The sequence below is a fragment of the Cetorhinus maximus genome, chromosome 15 (genome assembly GCF_964194155.1).
Source record: "Cetorhinus maximus chromosome 15, sCetMax3.hap1.1, whole genome shotgun sequence".
In the NCBI taxonomy this organism is placed as follows: Eukaryota; Metazoa; Chordata; class Chondrichthyes; order Lamniformes; family Cetorhinidae; genus Cetorhinus; species Cetorhinus maximus.
The window spans coordinates 58,007,418-58,021,075 of NC_135893.1; the positions used below are offsets into that span (position 1 = coordinate 58,007,418).

The window sequence follows — 13,658 nt, forward strand, 5'->3', positions numbered from 1 at the left end:
TATAGACACAATGGGTTGGAAGCCATACTTCTGTGTTGCAGTTATGTGATTCTAAGGCTTGCTGGTATGTGTCCCTTTAGTGACTGTTATTGGTTAAATACTGCAGTGTACATACTTCCCTCACCCCTGTGCTCTATAAAGTCCTTCGTGGCTGCAATTTATCATTTTCCATTTATATTTCATGGAGAATTTATAATGCACAAAAACCAAGGGTAATCATGAACATTTATTACATTTGCATATGAAACTTTCTAATTAATTCTTTGACAGATGTGACTTACACAGCAGATCCAAGTGGTGCTCTGGTGTCCTCCAGTTCCCTTTGGAGTGTTGCAGGCAAAGTGCACTGCAGAGGGAACCTGTTTGGAAACAGTGCTGGACAGAACTGGCACAAAAAAAAATGAATAGAATCTGGTTGTTCTTCTAAAGAGAGAGGGGCAGAGTACACTGTACAAACAGCTGGAAACAGCAGTAAATTTGAGCTGTGCTCAGAAAATGTGCATCATGGCTGGGGCATGGCAATGTGAAACTGCACAATATATATGGCATGAAGCAATACTAATGTCAATTGAATCTGGGGTGTTTCTGATACTGTTGCACCATGACAATGAGTCACCAAGTGTTACACTGCAAGTTCTCACCTCCCATTATCCATGTGCTTAGCCCTAGATAACTCATTTGCTATCAATGAGAAGCACTGGCAGGAAGCAAGAACCATCCCAAAAGAGGAGGTATAAAGAGGGAGAAAAAAAAAGATTTGATGGACAATTCAAGGTTAATATACATTGTCCCATTGCCCAAAGTCCCACTCAACTCTTGCTCTAAGAAGGATGATGATATCTACCCTCAGTTTTGGGATTGTCTGGTGCCTTCCACAGGGAAGATGAACCTATGGGACACTGATCAGTTCAAGCAAGTGAAATGGGTGTCCTTAGGAGGTAGGAAAGCAGCTACCCAGTTTCCCAAAACCCATTAGCCAAAGGGAGACCAAGAGCAACCAAATAACCAGAGAGCTCCAGTGCCCCAAACCAACACCAATTTGAACCCTGCTTGCTTGTCTGAAGACCCCAAAATCTGGATTCTAATCCTTCTATCTACGGACATTCAAGTCTACATAACTATGCAAGACCATAACCGCACATTATCTATGAACTGGGTTCAATTTGTCACATGGCATGCTTACTGCAGTAGCTTCAAAAGCTGTAATTTTCTTTAAAAATCTGTCTTGGTGCCCTGTGAAGTCAATTCTCTTTCAATCACACTATTTTATCAGGCACCATGCCTTGGTTGAAGAATTGGGTCTTTAATTAAACGTTCTTTCATATAAACTGGATACACTTTGGTAACTAAGGATCATCACTGGTTTGATGGAAGGGTAAGCCCCTCACCATCAACACCCCCTGCCCCACCCCCTAGTTCTCACTGACATCCAAGAAACAGCCAAAGCACTGAAACAATGCTGCACATTTTGCTGCTGACTGACACCCTCCAAGAATTCTGCCCCCTAGGGAGCTGTATCCTGCATTGCATCAACAAGGATCCCAATTAGCGTTGGTAGTTAAGTGGATTAAACAGTATGAATTGTGTAAATAGCAGGTGGCAGACAGTCTGAAGGGCATTTTACACAAACATTAAGTCAAGAATGACTGAATTCTTAAGAGAAAAAGCATATAATCTTTACATTCAGTCACAATCGAAGCTATTTTCCAATTTATAAGCAGATTAAACCTGTTAATGTGTGTAGGTTGCTCAATGATTTAACATTTCACCACAGAAATAATTTCTAGAATAAATATGGTATGTTCCCAGGCTCTGGATTTTCTCTGGCTTTATGCAGGGCCAGCTTATGATTTAAAATTGGTGAAGTGAAGACTACCCAGACATACAGAGAATCACTGAGTGTAGAGGAGCAGCAAGTCTTCACCAGACCAAAGACGAATACATATAATTTAGAACACCTGGGTTTCCCTACATTACAGCCTCTCCATCACTTGGGAGTGCCCAGGCAGAATCTAGGTCTTCTGTTTGTCCAGTCGTTCACTTTCAGTTCCCCAATTAACTGGATTCTGCAACAAGAAAACAAAGTTAAATGTAGAATGACGGATGCCCAGGAGGAGCTGGTTCAAGGCTGGGAACTAATGGAAGAGTTCAGACAATTTATATATAGAATAACAAACACATGGGGGCAGAGTTAGGATTGTGCAATCGTGCAAGACCCACAGAGGATCCAGTGATAGGAGACCTGTGCTTGGCTGATAGCTGATCATTTGATTAGATTACCCATTACAATCAGGATCATATATTTGTGGAATTGACAGTGGAGTAATCCAGCTAGGTGCTTTAGTATTGTTATCTAGTAAATAATAGGAACCACAAACCAAACCTTTAGACAAAGTAAGAACTGCCCCAAATAGGTGTTGGAAAAACTGGAAGAAAAACAATTTGAATAGTGAGTAAATGCTTGTTCAAACTCAGAAACGTGTAGTGGGATGGGATGGAAATGCTGTCTATGCAAATTTGGTGCAGATGGGTGTGAGAGGACTAGTTCACTAGTCACTTCAGCAGAGACATGTCATTATATAGCATTTTATCATGAACTTCCCAAAATGCCTTACAGTGCATTTCTATGCAGGCAATGTTATGTAGTTAAATACTATATAGCCATTTTGCACGTATCAACTATCTTTCTGGGATCTTGCTATGAATGACCAGTTAATGTGTTGCTAGACGTCGTCATTGAGGGAAAAATGTTGATCAGAACATGAAGAACTCCTTACGCTTTTACATATCATGCCATGAGGTCTGGAACATTTAACATCCATTGAACATGAAGATGGGGTCTTGGTTTAATGTCTCCTCTGGAAGAGAGCATCTCTGACAATGTAGCACTACCTCAACACTGAAGCGCAGCACCAGCCATGATGATCTGCTCAAGTCCTAGTGCATTTGGAACCTTTGGGCCAGTGGGACAGTGCTACTGACTGGGCAGCACCAACATGTCACCTGCTCACTAACTCCTGATCCATTACACCTCTTTAGAATCCAGGGGAGAGCTAGTCGTAAATTATTTTGGAGTAGTTACAGGGAGTGAGAACAGATCAACACCCTCCAAAGGAAAGTATTTAAAAATTAACATTTCTGCAGGAGCTGGAAGAGAGGCAGGCCAATCATGAAAAAAATTAAAGCTTCAGGATTCAGCCAGCACAAACAAAACTTAGGATCTGAAGGCAAAGCCAGTCACATCTCAAATCTACCGTGGAGGCCAAGGGCTCAGACAGGGATGGAATGAAACAAAAGCAGCTTAAATATTAAACTCTATGCACCCCAGGCATTTGCAGGTTTATGAGTTTCACTAACACAGGTTCCCTTTTGTCACCATACCTGTATTTGTGGTGCTCTGGAGAAAAGGCTCTCTCATATCTGAGACAGCGGCAGGAACTTCTGGTAGTAGCTCTTTGTGACATCCATCATAAGCTCCTGTGTACACTCTGGGAGCTCACCAGCAAAAAGACCTATCAGGAAACACCACAAACCCAGTTAAAGAAGGACCCCCTCTCCTCAACCTACAATAGTCTACAATCATCTTGTCCGCTCAAAGTCTTGCACTTATATAGTCCATCTTACAATCTCAGGATATTCCAAAGCGTTTTACTGCCACTGAAGTACTTTTGAGGTAATGGAGGAAACATGGCAGCCAATTTGCACACAGTAATGTGATAATGGCCAGATAATCTGTTTTTGTGATATTGATTGAGGGATAAATATTGACCAGGACACTGAGAAATAACTTCCCTGCTCTTCTTTGAATAGTGCCATGTGTGTTCTACATCCATTTGATAGGGCAGACAGGACCTTAGTTTAATATCTGATCTGGGAGACAGCACCTGTCAGTGCAGCACTCCTTTAGTACCGTACTGTGAGTGTCAGCCTAGATTGCATGTTCAAGTGCTTGGTGTGGGACTTGAACCCACAATCAGAGGAGAGTGCTACCCAATGAGCCAAAGCTGCGCCTTGAAAAGGAGAGGGCATTGCACATTCTGGGGCAACACAATTTATATCCAGGCCAAATAATTCAAAATAAATGGGAACCATCAAGGTGAAGGATGTTTCCACTTAACACCCAGTTCCAGCATGAAATACGCCCAGGTCACAGACAGCCTGGCTAGAAGCTGTGTAAAGCATTCTCTCTCTCTCCTTCTCTATCAGATCATGAGAAGCTGTGGGATTGAGGATATCAGGAGAATGACAGAGGGGTTTCCTCTTACCATGGGCCTCAAAATTAACAACTAATATCCCTCCCTTCAAAGTAAAGAAAATAAATCATAAACAGGTCAAAGATTCTGAAACTATTAGGTTCAGCTGTCAGTATTTAAGAATCTGACTGTAAACTGCACTAATGTGTCAGACGAGGTGTCTGTAACTACAACTTGTATTTACATAGTGCCTTTAACTTAGTAAAATGTCTTGAATTATGCTTAGTTTCCTCTGTATTCATCTCCCCATGTAATGCCACACTATTACAAAGCTGTGTGGCAGTAACACAGTGCTGCTAAAACAATTGGCACAATAACATGACTTTATCCAGTCCGTTAACTGCGGTAAACATGGCTGCCTACCCTTCCCTACGATCGGTGATCACTCTGGACCCAGACAATTAAACGTAGTCCCAGCTATCGTGGGTGTGTTGCTGGTGTTTTGATGTATTCACCTGGGCAACCTGAGAAGATGGTGAAAGGCGGGACCACAGTTTCTGGCGGCAGGACAGTGTTGTCCAGAATTTTGCAGCAATCTTTCAGAACACATCTCCGACCCTATGGAGAGATAAACAGCATATGAGAGAATGCACTTCACCCTCTGAGAGAACACAATAAACTGCAATGTATAAATAAGCATGGCAATGAAAATAGAAGCATGCTAGGAGGGTAAAAAAAAACATGCTGCAGCTGTACGAAAGAAAAGCATCATAGAGGGCTCTGAGAAACATTAACAGGACAATGAAGGCAAAAACTCTGCTCAAGGTACAGAACCAGCTGCTATAATCCTCCTATTAAAACAGTTCTTTATGTGTCCACTCAGTGAGCTCCAGCTGGTTATTTTACCACAGGGGCATCACATTGCCCTTAGACACCTACTTCTAGCAGTGACCAGTGGATAGCGGTGAGAAGTGGGAATCCTGGACCATGTGGCCCCTCCCTAACCCTGAGGAAGTGACCACAGTATCAAGAGTTCGACTGTAAAATTCAACAGCTGGGCACAGCAGCCCTGAGATACACTGACTCATTGCCCATCCTGCAATTAAAATAAAATCATAAACATTTGCACTTTACAAAACAAGGTTATCCTTCATTCACAGCAGGTACAAATATAAGATAATCTCTTTTACCTGGAGGCAGAAAGCCTCATTAGCCATTTGTTATTCTGATCAAAAGTAGCAACTATGGATCCATGTACTATTGAACAGTTTACTGACACCATCTGCCATAGTAACCTGAAATCTGTATCCCACCTTCCCCCAATAACCCATCACCCCTTTGCTTAAGAAGAATCTATCCACCTCTGCCTTAAAAATATTCAAAGACTCTGCTTCCACCACTTTTTGAGGAAGGGAGTTCCAGAGACTCACGACCCTCAGTGAAAAAATGTCACCTCATCTCTGTTTTAAATGGGCGACCTCTTATTTTTTAAACAGTGGCCCCTAGTTCTAGATTCTCTCACAAGAGGAAACATCCTCTCCACATCTACCCTGTCAAGACCCCTCAGGATATGTTTCAATCAAGTCACCTCTTACTCTTCTAAACTCCAGCAGATACAAGCTTAGTCTGTCCAACCTTTCCTCATAAAACCCACCCATTCCATGTATTAGTCTGGTACACCTTCTCTGAACTGCTTCCAACGTATTTACATCCTTCCTTAAATAAGGTGACCAATACTACACAGTACTCCAGACGTGGTCTCACTAGTGCCCTGTACAACTGAAGCATAACCTCCCTACTCTTGTATTCAATTCCCCTCACAACAAACAATAACATTCTATTAGCTTTCCTAATTACCTGCTGTACCTGCCTCCAGAGCATCCTCCAGGTTCAATGGAGGACCACTGAACAAAAGATAATGTCTTCTTGAAGCTGGCTCCACAAGCAATCAGGCAAAACTCCTGCAAAATCAACTTTGATGGACTGGACACTGTGTCCAGATGGCCGAAAACCATCTTCCCCACCAGTTCCTGTTCTCTCAACTCTCAAATGGCCAACATTCCAAGAGAGGATAAAGAAGACACTATTTTCCATCAATTATCCATCAAACTGCATCACATTGAGTCCTAACATCTTAATGATGAGAGAGATCGGTGGCAGAGAAGGAAAGAAAAGAAAGCAAATCCTGCACTCTGAATCCCACTACCTTGTGGGACATTTTGCCCCCTCTGCCCAAAGATATGCGGGTTGAGAATCAGCCTGCTCAGTCACATGAAGACCCATGGCAGACACTCCCGACCCTGAGTAGACGCCATCCTCGAATTGTGGACAGCTGATGACGACAACTTGCTCCATGTGCAAGGGTGTGTGCATACACGTGCAAGTAAGTGTGGATATGTGCTGAAACTCAGCAGTTTAGTTCAATGAAGAACAATGGCAGTGGGAGACAAATAATAAGCAAGCAAATTTCCACCTGTCTGAGACTGAACACCTCTCCCTAAGGGCCACTGAACCTGAGAAACTTGCAACATCTCGCAAGTGATCAACAACAGACACACCTGTTCAGTGGGTTAAAGGTAAGTTTGGTCCTTGGGTTCACTAGCTGTGAATTTCTAGACACAGCAATAACATCAGCACAGGACCAGACAATCCAACTACCCTTCTCACTGTGAATTCCTTCCTTGCAAATCTCTAACTCCACCCTCATTCCCAGCATTTCTCTTTGTAACTATGTATACTCCAACCACCACAATGACCCCCCAACCCCAAGCTTAACTTTCCGCATAGAATTCCTTACCATCCCTGCATAGATTTAACCCTCTCAAGGTCTTTTAACTCCTCCTTGCAAGCTCCTTCCTCTCACAGACTGCTGTTCTAAACTACATAACAAGAAAGTACAACACAGATACAGAATGAACAGTGTCAGCATGACTAAGAGGGACTGTACTTACAATAACACAGTTCTTCCCTATGTGAACATAGGATCCAATCTGTGCAGCATTTACCACGCAGTCTTCCTCAATGAACACATGGTCTCCAATGTGTAGCGGGAAGAAGGCAACCCTGTATTATAAAGGAACAGCTTGATTGAATTATGATGTCTTGATCAATAGGAATTTAACGAACAGATAATCTAACCCAGACCCGCTCCCATATACCAGCTCACCTGCTGTCAGACAGCAGCACTGGCACAGACCCTTGCATTAGTGCTGCCTAGCTGCCTCTAATATCAGCAAATTAATACAAGCCATCAGGATCTCTGCATCCTCGCATGTTGAAGTCAAAGTTTTTCACACTCTCTCTGACTATAAGTCATTCCTGTTCAGGAGATCAGAAGCGTTGAACTCTTCACCACCGCCAGGAAGATGAACTTGATTTTAGGACAGGGAGAAGAGTGTACTGACCCAACACATGACACAACTACCCTTTTACAAGTTAATGAGAAGGTAGACTGCTAGGAGGCAGCTCTGCTCCTCCATCCTACTCTAAGAAGTCCGCCAATATGGAGGTGTTGAGTGATATAGGGGACACTTATCCAACTGGACAGTGCAACGAGTTAACTCTCACTCAACCTTCAGCAAAAGATTCCAGGTTGAGTGGTGCATGTGTAGTTAGCTCACCACAGCCAGGGCAAAGCAGAGTTACAAATACATACCACAGCCCTGCACTCACTGGGGAGAAAAGAACAATTTGCAAGGGTGTCTACTTCTGTTCACTTGTCAAAAATGCTTGTTGGAGAGTGCATGAAGGTGGAACAGGATCAGCACTGAGGCATTTCCCCCGCCTTGCAGACAGTCTGCCAACACATGGCAGGGCACTGGCAGGGATGGGATGCCTGTCCCACATGACAGAGCAATACGGTGGGCGGGGGGCAGTCAAAGAGAGAAAGGACCCCATCCCACAGAGCAAGGCACAGGGGAAGAACCTTGAGCTGCCTCTTCTACTTTGTAATTACCTTCTTAAACCCTCTGCCTCTTCCTCCTTTAAAAATCTCAAATCCAGAGAGGGTTTTTAAAGCTGAGAGATAACTGAAAAGGCAGCAGATAACTCATTACATTTCTTGAAAGCACCAACCCTGCCCCTCAATTTAAATGGTAAAATATTATGGAAATGCTACATGTAACAAAAATATTGCAGTTATTTTTTAATTGCCACTGAACTCTGCTGCCACCTTGTGGCAAATCGCATATTTTCAAGTGGTGTCCTTGTGCTCATTAATGTAATCACAGGGTTCTAACATATGTAAACATTTCTAATGCCTGCTATTATACAAACTCAGGTTATTCTAATATACAAACCATTCTATTTTCCTCTTACTGTAATCTTGGAGTGCCCAGTATCTGTGTGTGGAATTTCTGGGTCTATCATACTCAAACCCTTCCCAGCTCTGCCCCCAGTAACAGTGAAAATGAGATCTAAATGTTGTATCAAAAAACAAGCATCACACCCCTCAACAGGTAGTGTATGCAGGTCACATAGAATCATTGCTTAATGCAGGTCTGTCAATGACCATGACAAACAAAGTCATTGTTCAGCCCTGGTAGCAGAAGCAAATCTGAAATCTGTGTGAAGACAGATTATGAAATGGAATCTCAAAGCAAAAGGCCATCGTTTGTAAAAATCTGATTCGATAGAAACTTCTGTAAGACAAGGAAAGACAGACAAAGTGAGTTCTCGATTTACATGGTTGATGTATGAACCCTTCCTAGTGCCATATTACTGTAATATTGGGTCTGTAAAATGCAATAGTCTCACCCTTTGCTGAATTTCTTGAAAGGTGGGCGTATGACACTTCGGCTCTTGATCACACAGTGCCGTCCAACCCTCACATTTGCCAGGTCTCCACGGATGATACAATCATTCATAACAATGGTCTGATTTTAAAAATAACATTGTCACAATAGACTCTCTGTATGAAGCAGCCACACGGGATTGAGTGTTAATCTTCTTGTCAAAGCTACATTTTTGTCAATCCATTTACTGATGTCTAGTGACCAACATATTTGAATGAAACATTCCCAGATTAAGATGCCTGGACATCAGTACAAACTATTTTGGGGAGTTGCTGCTTTCTTAGTGGGTAAGTGCACTACCAGGTGCAACACATATCAGATGGTCCCAGATCTGTGCCGTTATCTGATCTCAACTAAGGCAGCAATCGGGGTGCAGAAATGAATTTCAACACTCCTGGATCTGGAAGGGGGGAAATAATGCAGTCAGAATCTCTGACAGCTTTCCAATCATTAGTGCTGGGAGGTACTATGGCGTATAGTAGCATAGTGGTTAAATTACTAGACTAGTAATCCAGAGGCCTGCACTGATGGTCCAGAATCCTGAGTTAAAATCCCACCAGGCAGCTGGGGAATTTAAATTCATTTAAAAAGCTAAAATCAGTGAGCACGAAACCTCCAAATTGTTGTAAAAACTCATCTGATTCACTAATGTCCCTTAGCGCCTGAATGGTACTCGAGATTTAATTTCCCACCTGAAATGACCTAGCACGCAATCAGTTGTACTTGAGAAGGTGGGTTATTAAGGGTAGAAAATAATACTGGCCTTAAAAGCTACATGCACATTCTGTGTATGACTTAAAAAAAAACTCCATCTCTTAACTGATGCCAAGCCACATGAGGAAATAATAGGACAGGTGACCATCAGAGATAGGGTTTAAGGAGTGTGTCAAAGCAATTGATAGAGGTGTTATGAAGATATTAATGCATATAATGTTATTGGAAATTATTTTAAATTGGACTTGTAGTAGGGTCTGTGTCTGTGGGTGAGTCTGTGTCTTAACTGGATTAAAGGCAGCTTGTCTGGGTGCTTTGATGTATAGTAGTTTTGAGATGTTAATTGGGTGAACAGTAAGTTAAAAGGTAAAGAGTACATTTACATTTTGTTAAATAAACCATTCAAAGACTGTGGGATGAAATCTTGCACTAGCCAGGAGACATCAAGCAATATATTTATATTACTAATAAAATTGGTACTATGAAAGGGATTTTATTGTTAGGAGAGGTGGAGTTCAAAGGGTTTGGTGATACAATGAGAATTTGAATTCAACAGGAAGGCTAGGTACATACAGAAGAGTTGTGTGTGGAAAGCAGAGGCATGTAATACCTAAGCATCCTGTAAAACTTACCACTGTGTCTACGAAGGAACAAATTGAAAGGAAGCTCATTTTGAATTCATAAGATAAAACATGCTTTGCCTGGTGTCTGTTTAAGTCTATGGGTTATTGTTGCCTTGGGGAAGATTACCTGGGAGTGATTAATTATGGGATTTGTTTAATAGTTATTATGGTAGTAATTTGTAGACATGTGTATGTGTTTAACACCTTGTTAAATTAATAAATGTTTAATTTAATTTATAGAAAAGCCTCTGGAGGCTTGGTGGTTTTAATTCCCGAATTCAAAACAGCATCTCAAACATACCAATTGAAAATATAGGTTATGACAGTTGTTTAAAGTTTCCCTCTGGGATTTTAAATAACTCAGCCTTTTCCAACTGCTCTGTCATAACAGAGGGGTAGAGGGGCAGAAAGGTCCAGGGAGTGAATCCCCGGGGCCGAAACATTGAATGCATGGCTGCTAATGGTGTAACAATGAAAACTGGGATCCACAGGAGGCCAGAATTGGAAGAGCACAGAGGTCTTGGAGGGTGTTGGGCTGGAAGAGGTTATAAAGATGGGAGGCAGGGGGCTGGGTGCAGCCATGGGAGGAGTTGAACACAAGGATGAGAAATTAAAATCGAGGCATTGCCAGACCAACAGCCAATATTGGTCAGCGAGAACAGGATAATGGACAAGCAGAACTTGGTGCAAGTCAGGATAACAGGAGTAGAGTTTTGGATGTTGCTCAAATGCACGTTTGAAGAATTCACTGAACGTGCCCACATCTGCTCTACTCACCTTCCCATTGAGAACTATGTTCTGGCTCCCACACAGCACAGACTGCCTGCTCACTTTGTTACCAGAGGCCTGCAGACATAAACCATTACCTCAGATTAGCTCACAGCAATAGAAAAATTTAAAATCAAAGTCAGTATAAATTAGTTTTACCCTTGTGTCATTGTGCTCCTATAAACAAACTTCACACCACATTTTATTGTACCTTAGGGACTGGGTAGGGATATGGGTCACAGACTGACCTTTCACCTGAGTTTAAACCGATCCCAGGTTAACTGGGTGAAACCTTCTCCAACTGCAGCCTACATGGATCCTACATGAACTAAATCTGGGTGATCTCAATCCAGTTTCTAATAGATATGGGCCCACAGCACAAATTAACAAAATCAGCCAGAAAGGAAAGCATGGCACACTGGTGCAACGGGGAAAGATGCTCTTCTGACTTTGGGACAAAGGAGCTTCATCCTGCATCATTAGTTGGTGCAGCCTGTTATCCTATCCAATTCCTCCCCATCCACTACAGTGCACCCAGTAAAGAAATAGCTTGTATTTATAGAATATCTTTCATAACCTCAGGACTTCCCAAAGCATGTTGCAGTCAATGAAATACTTTTGAAGTGTAGTCACTGTTCTAATGTAGGAAACACAGCAGCCAATTTGCACACAGCAAGATCCCACAAACAGCAATGTGATAAATAACCGGGCAATCTGATTTTATGATGTGGATTGAGGGATAAATATTGCCCAGGACACCAGGGATAACTCCCCTCTTCTTCTTCAAAACAGTACCATGGGGTCTTTCACATCCACACAGGCAGATGGGGCCTCAGTTTTACCATCTCATCCGAGAGAAAGCACCCCCGACAGTGCAGCACTCACCGCCCAGGGCTGCTCCCATTTTCTGGACATTTGGCTGCCGATCCCCCTTTACTCAGAGCGGGACTAAAACACCGCCACACCCTCACCGTCTCAATATATTCCGCCTTGTTATACAGGATCTCACACAGCTCCATCCTCCGTTGTCGAGGCTACCGCTCCCCTTCTCACCCGGAAGCACAATGCGCACTTCCGGGACAAATTCACCAGCGTCGACCCGAACGGTCTGAATAAAAATTGAAATGCCCGCTGCTCTTCCTTTCATTTTCCGTTGTTAGACTGCCATCCTGAAAAAAAAGATCGATTAAAGGTTAATATTTTAATTAAAAGGCGGGCGAAACTCTTTAATGATTGACGTTGGGAACGACCAATAGCGTGGAGAGTTAGCGCTGCCTTTCCTCCAATCATCTAATGGAGGTGGGGGCGAGGCGAGCGGCGAGCCTGTGAGCTGATTGGTTAGAATTGGCGGGGCACATGCAGTCCGTTTGCTCAGCTGATCCGGGCATTGTTCCCGCCCCGTGTGAGGGGTGGTCGGTTTGACATTACCTGGGGCAAGATTTAAACCCTGCACTCCCTCTGGAGCATCAACTCACAATGGAGAACAGTGTGAAAAAACCCCTGAGCTGGGAAACCAGGCAGCAGGTAAAGTAGAACCAGCAGCGCCAGCTTCTCATCAACTCATTCGCAGTAAGAGCAATATTAACCCAATTCATTATTTATTTCATCCCCAGCTCAAAGAACGATTGGCCTTGCTGAAGAAAGAATATGCAAAGACAGTCTACAAATTGCAGGTGAATGTCCCCTTGTTGCAGCATAACATTTGTATTTGAGAGCTAGTTGGTGAGTGTAGCATGACTTGGGAGAAACAGGTAAAGTTGAGCCCATGATTCCTAATATCCTCCATCAGTGGGGTTTTCCTTGCCTCATATCTTGTTCTGTTATAGACCAATTGATAGCGATTGATTGCTATGATTAGTCAACAACTCCATTGCTGTTGTATCATGCAACTACCAGGACAGCAGAAGGTGAATGCAATGGACTGTGGTACTAACCTATCATTTGAAGTGCAGTCACTGTGATTATGTTAGCAGCCGATTTATGTACCTCAAGGGAAGTGAGATGACGAACCAATAATCTAGTTTTGTTGTTGGTCAGAACAGAAGTGCTCTCCTGCGCCTCATCCAATAGTGCCACGGGACCTTTTAAGTCCACCTGAACAGACAAACGGGGCCTTGGTATAATGACTCATTTGAAAAGATGGCATCCCAGTGGTGAAATATCAGTCCAGATTGTACTTACTGTATAGTTCTGACATTTTCAATGACAAACTTGACTAATTTTGTGGTGAAATGCTTTTCTATCAGTGTGGTTGAGGAGAAGCCCATCTGCTGAGATGTTGTGATATTAATTAACATATACCACATCAAACAGCATGACACGATAGGTCATTTGTGTAGCTTTAGCCGGTCAAATTCTAGTTGAACCCCTGAGAGCGCGTACTAAGGTATTGATTTTACCAAACTCAGCTTCAATATCAGTTTAGGCCAGTTGGTATAACACTTGCTTCTGAGTTGGAAGGCGGTTGGTTCAAGCCACACCAAAGGACTTGAGTCCATAATTAAGGCTTCCCTCTCACTGACTTTATGTTGGCCAGTCTGATAATCTCTCACTTTCTTTATTTTCTG

The 13,658-nt window shown here is 42.7% G+C and overlaps 2 protein-coding genes across 3 annotated transcripts in view; one reads left to right on the forward strand and one right to left on the reverse strand.

Annotated features, from left to right (window-relative positions):
* Window positions 1-207: 207 nt before the first annotated feature.
* Window positions 208-12,210, reverse strand: dctn5 (dynactin 5). The gene is made up of 7 exons (XM_078558457.1): window positions 12,063-12,210; window positions 11,101-11,169; window positions 8,949-9,067; window positions 7,145-7,256; window positions 4,709-4,811; window positions 3,382-3,512; window positions 208-2,066 (listed from the first exon to the last, which is right to left on the reverse strand). Exons 1-6 carry the CDS (start codon window positions 12,108-12,110, stop codon window positions 3,415-3,417), a joined length of 549 nt encoding a protein of 182 aa, XP_078414583.1. The 5' UTR covers window positions 12,111-12,210; the 3' UTR covers window positions 208-2,066; window positions 3,382-3,414.
* A 330-nt stretch (window positions 12,211-12,540) lies between these two features.
* palb2 (partner and localizer of BRCA2) overlaps window positions 12,541-13,658 on the forward strand; it is a 29,141-nt gene continuing 28,023 nt past the window's right edge. For both annotated transcript variants that reach the window (XM_078558481.1, XM_078558482.1), the window contains exons 1-2: window positions 12,541-12,615; window positions 12,705-12,764. In XM_078558481.1, the coding sequence (XP_078414607.1) occupies window positions 12,568-12,615; window positions 12,705-12,764 (108 nt within the window). In that variant the 5' untranslated portion in view covers window positions 12,541-12,567. The remainder of the gene's footprint in view (window positions 12,616-12,704; window positions 12,765-13,658) is intronic.